This window comes from Dermacentor andersoni, chromosome 6, assembly GCF_023375885.2.
Source record: "Dermacentor andersoni chromosome 6, qqDerAnde1_hic_scaffold, whole genome shotgun sequence".
Taxonomy (NCBI): Eukaryota; Metazoa; Arthropoda; class Arachnida; order Ixodida; family Ixodidae; genus Dermacentor; species Dermacentor andersoni.
Genome location: NC_092819.1, coordinates 65525181 through 65537030, shown reverse-complemented (window position 1 = coordinate 65537030; position 11850 = coordinate 65525181). Strand labels below are relative to the sequence as shown.

Sequence of the window (11850 nt, the reverse complement as noted above, 5' to 3'; positions counted from 1 at the left end):
GAGGCCATGGTGGCCTCCGAAATAAATAGAGTGCCGGTGCGCGAGAAAGCTGAGAAACGTGTCAAATGAGGCGTGTACCGCAGCAGATGGATGGATGGATGGATGTTATGAGCGTCCCCTTTAGAACGGGGCGAAGGGTTGCGCCGCTAAGCTCTTGCTATTATACTGCCTAGAGCGGGGCTCCTCTCTCGCTTCCCTCTAACGGCGCTGCCGGTCCATGAGTCCGCGCGTGTCCTCAGAGATGCGAGGCGTGCCGTAGCATGAATGAATGAATGAAACCACGTTTATTCCACATTAAAATGCGTCGAAGACGCGGCGGTGGAAAGAGGAGGGGTGTTATTGGAAAAGGGGAAGGGTAAGGCTGCCTCCATTTTATTAATGAACGTCCTGGAGGCAGCTAAGTGGGGGCGTCATGACGCTTGTGGCTGTCGCGGAGCCTATCGCCGACGGGTGGTGCTGCAGGGTCCTGAAGGAACAGCAGCAGTGCTCGCCAGAGCTCGATGGCATGGTCCGGAGACGTGGTATCCGGGCAAGCCCAAGTCCGGAGAGAAGAAGGCCAGGGTCCCCGCTGTATGGTGGCCAGGGCACGAAGCCTTGGTGGGATGTAGAGGGGGCACTCCCAACAAAGGTGGTTTAGATCAGCACGACATGTGCACATGGAACAGAACCCACTTACGGGTGGTGGTGTGCCACCCTTGTGGAAACGGTTCAACAAGTGAGGAGTAAGGAGGGTGCTTGTCTGGATTCTCCGAAGCAAGACTGACTCTCGCCGTGTGAATACCTTCGGTGGAAGTGACCCAGACCTGTGGGTCCATGTCATCGGGCAGTGGTACATCGTTAGGGAGCACGGGCTGCTCCGGCGAGGCCATCAAAGCACGAAACTTGGACGAGCAGCGATGGCCGCCGGCAGCAGGCCGGGCGGCGGTATCGCTGGCGGGTTCAGATAACAGCGAGCCAGACAGCTGTTACTGCGAGCGGGTAGTGTCGCCGTGATCCTCTGCTTGCGAAGCGTCGATTGATGTAATCCAGCCAAGGGTACATTCTTATTAACGGGTCAAACCCGATGTTGAAAGCGGGAGCCGATCTTATTACATGTTCTTCGATGCTTCTTCTTCCTCCTCTCCTCGTCTTTCTTCTGCCGTAGCATGTGAACGCTGAGAATCGTTCCCACGCTGCACGCACGCTCAGCGGCAGACACACAGTGACCCAAGTTGTCACGGAGCAGGTTCAATGAAGAGCGACACATCCCCAGCGAAATCAAACCCATGTAAGATGAACTTGCCTGACGTGCGTTGTTCAATTCCGCGCTGCCCGGGAGAAGTATTGAAGGTTTTCCTTTTTATTGAAGAGGTCGGGGAAAGCGGTAGATATTCAGATGGTGCTAGAGCAAGAACTAAAAAAAAAAAATCAATTATAGGGTTTTACGTACCAAAACCATTTTCTGATTATGAGGAACGCCGCAGTGGAGGACTCGGGAAATTTCGACCACCTGGGGATCTTTAACGTGCACCTAAATCTAAGTACACGGGTGTTTTCGCATTTCGCCTCCATCAAAATGCGGCCGCCATGGCCGGGATTCGATCCCGCGACCTCGTGCTCAGCAGCCCAACACCACAGCCACTGAGCAACCACGGCGTGTCCTAAAGCAAAAACTGCGTGAAGTAGCACGAGAATGCTAATCGCATTAAAAAATAGCACATAAAACCATTGCGCTGGCTGAACGCATGCAGTCAAAAAGGACGAAAAGAAAACAAACTATTGAACGATAGAAAAGTAGTAATAGACACATACGGATGATGTTAGCTGAGGGCATATTTCTAAAGGCGCGCGAGAACTTTAAAATGCGCCTTTTAACTGGCGCCGGAATCCTCACAGACATAACTGACCTTTGCAGAAGTTTACACGAAGGCCTTTATAAACTTTGAGAGGGCTGTGCGCTGGCTACTGCGGAGTGTGTGACGGTCTGTCCAAGCTGTACTGTAACTTTTGTAGTTATTTCGCGCTTCATGATAAGCAACTGTGAAGGTAGCTGTCGCTGATACCAGTGGCCCACATTGCCATATGCTTTTTCGGTTCCAAGGACTAATCGGCTTTGTGACCCCCAAGATGCTCAGTGATCTCACCTTCACACATTATCTCAACTACCTGTGGCGATCGTTCGAACATTAGAAAACGGCGAACCCTGACAGAAACGAACGCGACTGCAAGTGCTTATCCATCTTGAGGGCCTGCGGCGAATCTTTGTACGCACATTTCCAAACTGAGTTTTCATTTGCAGCTAATAGCAAGCGCTAGTGGTTTATGTATCAGCTGACATGTGAGAGGTGTGATCATTTAATTGAAGAAAATACCTTGTAACAGCTAAATGAATACACCTGCTTTACATGAGTGCCACATCGCAGTCCTGGACCAAACGAGTTTGAATTGGGTTCATGACTGGAATACGGGAGACAGAGAGACCACCGATATATTTTTAACGTTTAGCTTTAGATGCTCCATAGCAGTGCCTTCCATTGCTTTAAAGGGCCCCTCACCAGGTCTGGTCATGTTGAGCGCACAGCATACTCGCCGCGGAAAGGCTTGAAATTTCAATCTGAACTGAAGAATGAAGAGGGAACACACACACACGCACACACGCGCGCACACACACACACACACACACACACACACACACACACACACACACACACACACACACACACACACACACACACACACACACACACACACACACACACACACACACACACACACACACACACACACACACACACACACACACACACACACACACACACACACACACACACACACACACACACACACACACACACACACACACACACACACACACACACACACACACACACACACACACACACACACACACACACACACACACACACACACACACACACACACACACACACACACACACACACACACACACACACACACACACACACACACACACACACACACACACACACACACACACACACACACACACACACACACACACACACACACACACACACACACACACACACACACACACACACACACACACACACACACACACACACACACACACACACACACACACACACACACGCACACACAGGGCACCACTTCCAACAATGTTTAATCAGGAAAAAACGCAACTATTTTATACAAGGAACGCAATCACAGTTTCTCAGTGCACATTCGCGTTTAGGTAAAGCTGTTCCTTGCGTGATAGGGACATTGATGTTATCACCTGCTTCAATGATCCTTTTGGCCTCAATTATTAATCGAAGCCCATTAGTCCCTATCATGCAAAGAACTGCTTTATTGAACGCGAATGCGCACTGAGAAACTGTGATTGCGCTCCCTGTATAAAATAGTGGCGTTTGTTGATGATTAAACATTGTTGGATGTGGCGCCCTGTGTGCTCCCTCTTCGTCGACCGTCGTTGTCGCGCCTTCTCTTCAGATCATGCTTAACCAACAGGCACAACTATCCATCCTAACTTCAACCTGAACGCCGTTTCCCTCTTCACTCGCGGCGAATCCGCCCGGAGAGGGACGGTGACGTAGCCGGGCTCCTGCGCCTTCGTAATCGTGTCCGCAGTGTGACGTAGCTCGTGGTGACAGGTGACTTCGAAAATTATTCAAGGCAACATCTGTTATTTCTGTGATCTGTTGCTTGAACTGAGGTTTAGAGAAATAATAAAACGCACAAACGGAATGTCTGCGTGTTTTTTTTCTGTTGTTTTACTTCGCACCGAAGCAAGAGAGATGTTCTTGCGCTTCGTCTGCTTGTTCCCACGGTCGTGCGGTCACGTGCGGAGGTACCGAAACTATTCAAGTTTCTACCGTGTTCCAGCGCGCGATCACGCTCTGCGATTCGCTTGTTCTACCTCATATTCGTGTAGCACTGAATTATACCGCTAGTCGTGCTTCCTTGGGCACAGCGCGCAATGTGGTGCGCTGCACGAACGAGACCTCGCGCGTGGAGCGACCAGCGAAAATGCGTAGCGCAGGGGGAAAAAAAAGCAAGGAAAAAAAAATGAAGGTCGGGCCTGTGACGTATACGTCACGCGATTCTCGAGGTTTGGTATGGGAGAACGCAGGAAAGAAATTTCGCTCGCGAAGGCTAGACGGGGCGAGTGGAGAGAGCGTTTTGCTTGGCGGTGGAGCCCTCCTGCTGGAATCATGGGTTCGCGGCACTGGAATATTTCTATCTCGGCTGTTAATGAGCCGATTTGAAAAAAAAAACATATTCGGCAGAACGCTCCCTAGAGGACACGTAACAACTCCCAGCGTATAACCAAAATTTCTATGGGGCCTTTAAAGAAACTGCTGTTGCGCGTGCACCACCTGGACTTTTCAGAAAATTCTTAATAACGCTTGGTGATTCTTATGAAATGTTGAATGTCGTTATTTGCTGAAAAAAAAAAACACAGAACAAGCGAGAACCTGTTTTGTTTGTGTTTTCCCCCGGTATTTACATATTTAGGTACTACACTTTCCCAAACAGCATATCCAGTGTGGAGAGAATGTGAGTTGTGTGAGAGAATGCGAGTTGTGTGAGTCTTTGATGTGAAAATTCTACGTGAGAAGTTGTTGTACTTGCTGTACACAGTCTTGTCCGTAGTTTACAGACTGCAAGCGGTACACTATACATCACGGGATCCGAGGACGTTTTCACAGTTACGTTTGCAGTCATGTCTCAAGTTTGCCCAACCTCATCAAACCTTTGTCCTCGGTTAAAGTGACACATCTAGCCCTCCTCGGAACACTAATCTATACCGTTAGCCTGACCTAACATTTGTCTTTAGTATCTATTTAAGCAATTGTGTTTTATAATCACCCGACGCCTTATTTGTGCTTTTATTTGGTGAGGTTGCCTTGCTTTCTCACCGTTCACTCAGGTGCAGCCACCTACAGAACCTCCGGCTCCAGAGAAGACAAAGTTGGTGCCCGTCATCGCAATCTTGGCGTTTTGCTGTTTCGTGGTGCTTACCAGCGTGACGTTGCTCAGCAGGTGGTTGCATGCTCCTACGGTGGGCACGTGCACAACGCCGGCATGCAGAGAGCACGCAAAGGCGCTCAAGGACGCCATGAACTCATCGGTCAAGCCGTGCTCCGACTTCTACAGGTTCTCGTGCGGCTCGTGGAAGCCCGCCGGCAGCCAGCGTTCCATGATCGAACAGATTTTTGCACGCTCGTTCGGCATCGCGGTCCAGCAACTGGAGGGGAAAGCCAGTGACTCCGACCTTCCTATTGCGCAGCTGTACTTCCAGAGCTGCCTTGCCGAACCCTCCGCCACTTCGTTAAAGAAGGAGGTCCGCAAGTTCGCGCAGTTCAAGCGAGATCTCGGCCTCTTATGGCCCGAGGAATGGCCCGACAATAGCAATGTGTCCGTGCCCCCTCTCAAGGTGCTGATAAATTTGACCGTTAACTGGAACGTCAACTTGATATTCAACATACGGGCCATGCCAGGGTACAAGGGCAGGCCCAGGGCACTCTTCATCCAGCAAGGATTGTTGAATCCCAAGTGGGCGCTTGAGACGGCCGATGAAATGACCCGGTCGGTCACAAAACACCTCGAGTACTTCGAAGCTCCTGCGCCTACACCCGAGCAGTTGACGCAGATAAGGGATGCGTACCTAGCTGTGGTCAACGCAACCCTGAGCTTCACACCAGACGCTAGGGATGAGAAGAAGAGGACGCTGAAGGAAATTGACGAACGTACGGAGTCTAAGAAAGACAAGTGGCTGCTGTATGTGAACGAGATGTTCTTTCCCGATCTCGCCTGGCGACCCGAGGACGTCGTGTTGGTTCAGCACTCCGACATACTCGACAACGTCGACCACCTGCTGGAAAGTATGGATGACGAGTCGCTCCGGTTGGGCATCGCATGGGTGCTTCTCCGCATGACCCTTTGGACAATCGTCGGAAAACCACGTTTGCGTTACGAAGGCACTGACACTGAGCTCGCGGGGGAAAGAAAGGCTGCCTGCCTGGCTCACGTGGCAGCCATGTTCGGCCTGGCTATCTCCACCCGTCACCTGCATGTACGTTTTCGAGAACAAGTGCGCGGCTACTTGGAATCCGTCTTCAAGAATGTCAAAACCCAGTACCAAAAAGGCTTTGCGGGCGCGACATGGATTGAAGACTCGGTCAAGACAAAGCTGAAAGCTAAGATGTCGGAAGACTTGGACCTCGACTCTCTACCCGGCAGCCAGTTCTTTTCCAACTTCACGATAGGTCAGTTGTACAAGGATTTCCCGAAGAGCACTGAATCGTTTTTCGACAATTTCATCAACGTAGCCAAGGCATTTCGTAAGAAGGTGAACTCGGACGACTTCGTCACCACCTTCTCCAAAAGTCTGGGCGACGGTCATGTGGCAACTTCGTACAGCTACTACTACAACAGCGTCCGCTTCGCCGTCGGGGCGCTCGAGCCGCCGCTCTTCCACGCCGACGGCTCGTTCGCCATCACGTACGGCTCGCTGGGCACGTTGCTGGCCAGTTCCATGGCTCGGGCGTTCGACGACCGAGGCATCATGTACGACAAAGGAGAGGAATCTCCGTGGTGGAGCTCGGACGGTGACGCCTACAAGAAGCGCGTCGAGTGCGGCCTCAAAGCAGGCGCGTCTCGCCCCGGCCAAGACGCCGCTCGCTCCAGCCAGCTGTGGTTGCTCGTACTGGGCTTGAGGACCTCGTACGCGGCGTTTCGCGAGGCCGTCAAGGGCGAAGGCATAGTGCACGTCTTCCGACTAGAGGGTCTCGAGGCATATAGCGACGACCAAGTGTTCTTCATGACTTACTGCCTCATGACCTGCGCCGTGGGCAGCGACGGCGACGATTGTAATGTGCCCGTTCGCCAGTCACGCAAATTCGCCTATGCCTTCAAGTGCGCTGACAAGACGCCCATGAACCCAAAGAAAAGGTGCCCTTTCTTTTAAGCGAACGCGTGCAGTGAACTTCTTTTATTTTTTCGTATCCCAATTCCTCTCTTTTTTTTTTTTTTTTTGCTTTTGACGGTGCGGGGTATAAGTTTCACGTATCTTAATTTAGTGCTCGCTTGCATACGGAAATCGAATGAGCATTTATTCGACATCATCAAAGACAGGTGTCCAAGGTACAGTGCTGAAAGCTCGAAGATTCGGATTTACAGGCATTTGTATCCCGTAAATTTAATTCACACTTTATATTATTGGTTCTTAACGGCTGAACGTCTTGTCTTTCTCGGCACGTGAGTGGACATCATGGGTCGGCGTGTCGTGTTTCGTGTTTACGGGTGACGAGATTTGTATTGTTTTTTCTATCTTTAAGCGTTTGCACAATTAACTGAACTATACAGAGAATATAGTATTCTGGGCGACGCACTTGTGCCACGTCTGCCGCTGCTTTTCAAGTCAAAGGCTCACACAAGGCGCTTGGCGGGCAACACAGCCATTAACAAACGTATGTGCGTGAAGCGAAGTGCACTTAGTGATTGTGACATCGGAACTCATCTGTGTTACAAGTACACATAAGGAAACTTGTAAAAATGGCAGCTTAATGCACCTCGGAAGAACACTTCACCCCTCAGCGCTGTCGAGGGCTCGCTCAGGTGCAGGCGTCCTTTTCTTCTCTTTTTATTGCACATTGCGGGCGTTAGAAGCGACCGCCAGAATTTGTTTTTATTAGACACCATTTTCCGTATATCGCGAAAGACTGCTCCATGCATTTGAGTTGTACTGCGTTACGCTAATTTGTATATTTTGCCAAGTCTCATTGTAGTATATTGCTCTGCTTATACTGTATTGCATCCATTCGCCATTTTCGTTGTCACCGTTATTTTCTGCTCTGTCGTGCGCGTGCTCAATTTTCTGGCATTGCATCGCTTAAACAGAACACGCTTCCTTTTTTAATGAAAGCGTTGTCATTCTTTTATGGACTGTGAACTTAGTTTTCATAAACGCAGCCTTGTCAGGTTTAGAGTTATACGCGCTCAAGAGAAAAAGTGCTGCTTACTAACTTAACAAGCATGGTGTCACGTGCGCCCAGGCAAACATGAACACATCGCACTCGATGACCGCGAACGCTCGCTGTCGAAAACGCCGGCGTGAGGAAAAGCGGAAGCATCAGCGAGCGTAATGTCTAATGCCTGCCTGTAGCTTCAACTAAGCGGCGAGAACACAGCGCACACGAAGGTAACGGGCCTCGGTGCGCCTATACTCTGTACCCATCGCAGATCGCTCTCAAAATAGGGCCCGCGCGGCCGCGCCATACACAGCCGCCACCGGAGTACAAGGCTCCCCTCCCCGCCTCCCGGTGCCTTGCGCGTGATGGAAGACGACGCGCTTCCTCCCCGCCTTCCTCCCTTGCGCGCACGAGATCGAGCTACCGTCCTCGGCTATACCTCACACCCACAGCATACGGTGCGAGGCCACCATGTGATCGCGCTTGGACTTTACTGAACATCAATAATAACCGATTCGATTACAACTACTTTATTTAAACAAAGTAATTGCAGAGACCAATTTCTGTCCCGCAATATGCAACTGCACAATTGCCAAGAAAAGTAATTTATTACATATTACGCCACATTCAACGTTTAATACGCCTTCCTGCAGCTCTTACAACGATGTTATTCTTCACTGAACGGTTGCTTCAGAGAGAGAGAAAAAAAAAAGAAAAGCTCAGTGATCAACGTTCTGCGTTATTTCTTTAGGGGTGTGAAAACATCAGCAGTGACACTTAAAGCGACATGCGCATCCACGGGATTGTATGCGTTACGCAACCGAAGGACTTATGCGGTAATTACAGTGTTACACAGCCCATGACGCAATGTCGTAGGCTCCGTTGCAAACTCTATCGGAGCACGTTGAGAACCAGTCGAATGTATCGTATGACAATGCACCGCACGGGGTTGTAGAAAGATTCACTCCACTGCATTCTAATACCTCTGCCACGCGGGCAAACTAAAGTGTATTTTGACCAAGTGCACTTCAGCGCGCTTAGTGTCATTTTGGCGGTGTGCTGCTACAGGAGAGAGAAAAAATTTTCTTTCAATATGGCGGTGATGGCGATCGACAGTCAGAAGGCGAAACATGTATTTGTTCACTTAAATATGCGTGCACAGAAACAGTTTGTTATTGTTAGAAACATGATTTACAATCAACTTATGTGCAAGTGAAGTCATTCATTGCAACCTCAATAACAAGATTAATTATCACGAGCCAAGACAAGACAAGATTTGACCAGTACCAGTCCAAACGACGCGTTCTGCCAAACAAGTGCGCGGTCATAACCAGGCGCGGCCATAAACAGTCCAAGAGCGAGAGTAGTTTTTTTGCTGTTTAATTTTTTTTGCAGTGTGGCACATTTTATTACCTTGCACCGTTATCAATTAAAACTACGTTGTTAAAAGCTACTCCTATATTACTTTACTCGTTTTTGCTCATTGCTAAAGAGGCTGCACACTTCGTCGCCGCGAAGTGTGCAGCCTCGTTCATTGAGTGTTCAGTGTTATTCGCCGCAGCCTGCGAATGACACTAGCGGCGAAGCAAGTGCGCTCAAGTTTGCCCGCGAGACAAGGGTATAACGGCAAGTCACCAGCTGCACAGCTCGCCACTCCCACATTTGCAAGCGGGAAAGCATTCGCACGTGCTGTTCGCTCGTCTGTTATTTTTAATAGTGGACCGCACTGTGACGCTTGGTGTGCCATTTTAGTTCGATGTGGTATACAGACGGATCGTTTAAAAGATGAAAAAAAAAAAGAAAACGCGCAGATCCCAAGCACCGGAGGAAGCACTGTTATGCGAAGCATATTGCAGTTGGCTGGCTGTCCAGCATCATTTGGACTTCTTCGAACAGTTGCCGGATGGGCCAAAGCGTTCGCGTAAAGCGAGCAGTTGTGTGTGTGACGAGAGTCTGTGTGCGTCAACAGAATACGGACGATGACGATGGTTTCACGGCAGTTAACGAATTTTAACAGATTCTTAGTTCTGTAAAAAGAAAGCAGTGAGACATATTGCTTGTATTAGTTACAGAGCACTGCGGATTTTTTTAATGCGAAAGCATTAAATGGCTCACGCGGCGGAAGATCCAGCATTGTTAGTGTGACCAAATGATCGTCGAAAAGGGCTACGAATCCTCGACCTTTGGTAGGAGTCGAAGCCGCGACCTTTGTTGTTAAGGCGAAGTTAATTAAAGCACAGGTAATGAGGATAGAGTTAAGTAAGGCACTCGAAACCAGACCTTCGGTGGGAGTCGAGCCCACTACCATTGGTATTAAGGCGACGTTAATTAGGGCACAGTGAATTAAGGAAGAGTTAAGGCACTCGAGCCCATCACCTTTGTTAGGAGTTGAACCCTCGACCTTGCGTTGTGGCACAATGTCTAAGCATTGACCGGTGGTCGCAATGCTTTCGCATTCATCCACGTAGACAACGAAGTGGCTCTTGAATTTTCTTTTTGTTCGGTATAAAATTATGCAGATCTCACGTACTGTGGCAATCGAAATTAGGCGAAGCATATTGTAATTAGCTGGCTATGGCATCAACCCTGCGGTAGTTTGCCCCGACCAGCTCTTTTCACTTGTGGACTTTGGACATGCTGAGGGTGAGAACCAGCGCGGGCTTGCCTAGTTGTTCTATCATTGCCAACACATTCATCTTCCTTTGTGCCCCGTGGTACCTTAGCAGTGCGCCATCCTCGAGCTGCTCAAGTAAACCCCCAGGAAAGCAAAGTGTGATTTGACGCACTTTTTGACCAAGCTGCGGCAGAGATTCCCTGTTAGAGTCAAAAGCCGATGCGAGTCGCTGTAATGACCATGGCGGAGTTCGGCGCTGCGTGGTCGTACTCGGACACCATGTGCAGCACGAAAGAGAAGGCCTCGATGCTTGATCAAGTGGCCTGGCAAGGACAAGAAGTGCCGGGAGAGTACGGCGCGGGCGTGGGGAAGAACGAGAAGGAGGCGCGTTGATGCCCGGCGATCGGGGATCAACGCTAAAGCTTCGTTTTGAATGTTTGCCTTTTACCTCTTTTGGTATTTTGTTGGGTGTACTTTTCAATCAGTCCAGTGTGGCCAATCCCTCTCGTGGTTACGAGCCATTTTACGAGCCAACAACAAATCGCCGCTCGTGGGAAACTTGCTTTTGAATCGCATTTTCTTACGGTGGCAACCACCACCCGACGTGTTACGCAGTCGAGATGCCCGAATCTTCTGACGCCCGCTACCTGGCTCGAACGCAGCTAGTAGGCGAGAATCAGAGACGAGAGTCCGATGACGAAACTGGAATGACGACGATGCAGCGACCGCGACGGCATCGCGAACACGAGCCTGTACCAGGCGCCTCAAGTTGGTATAGGCACCGCCAGCACCCAGGAGTAGGAGGCTAGCAGACAAACCGACAGTCTTACTCAAAACGCTTGAAGTTCGCCAAGAATGGTTCGCAATAATAATTCGTATTGCCGCTACATTGCAATATCGTCTACTTTATTACTGTAGAACCTCGTTAATCTGAACTTTAATGTATCGGAGAAATATGTCCGCATTAACAGGAGTTCCATTTTCTGAGATAGATGTACAGAGGATGAGCGCCATGTGTCATATACCCTCTTAACACTTCTGGACATGCATATAGAAGCTAGGTTGTCCCACGGGATGAGTGCGGTAAAGGCAACTTTTGAATTGCCAGTTTTTAGTCTTCGCTAGCTTTAATTTAGAGGAAGCATTGGCGACATGTCGAAGCAAAAACATCTATCTTCTTTCTCGACTTGAAGAGCTGACGAATTCGTGCTCATGACATGCAAATTATCGAACGGCGTGCTGTAAGGTGTCCGAAATTTCAGTTTCGGCCGTCCATGG

The 11850-nt window shown here is 49.6% G+C and overlaps 1 protein-coding gene across 1 annotated transcript; it reads left to right on the top strand.

Annotated features, from left to right (window-relative positions):
• Window positions 1-5104: 5104 nt before the first annotated feature.
• Window positions 5105-6955, top strand: LOC126522723 (endothelin-converting enzyme 2-like). Its single transcript, XM_050171511.3, has one exon. The coding sequence runs from the start codon at window positions 5105-5107 to the stop codon at window positions 6953-6955; it is 1851 nt and encodes a 616-aa protein (XP_050027468.1).
• Window positions 6956-11850: the final 4895 nt, after the last annotated feature.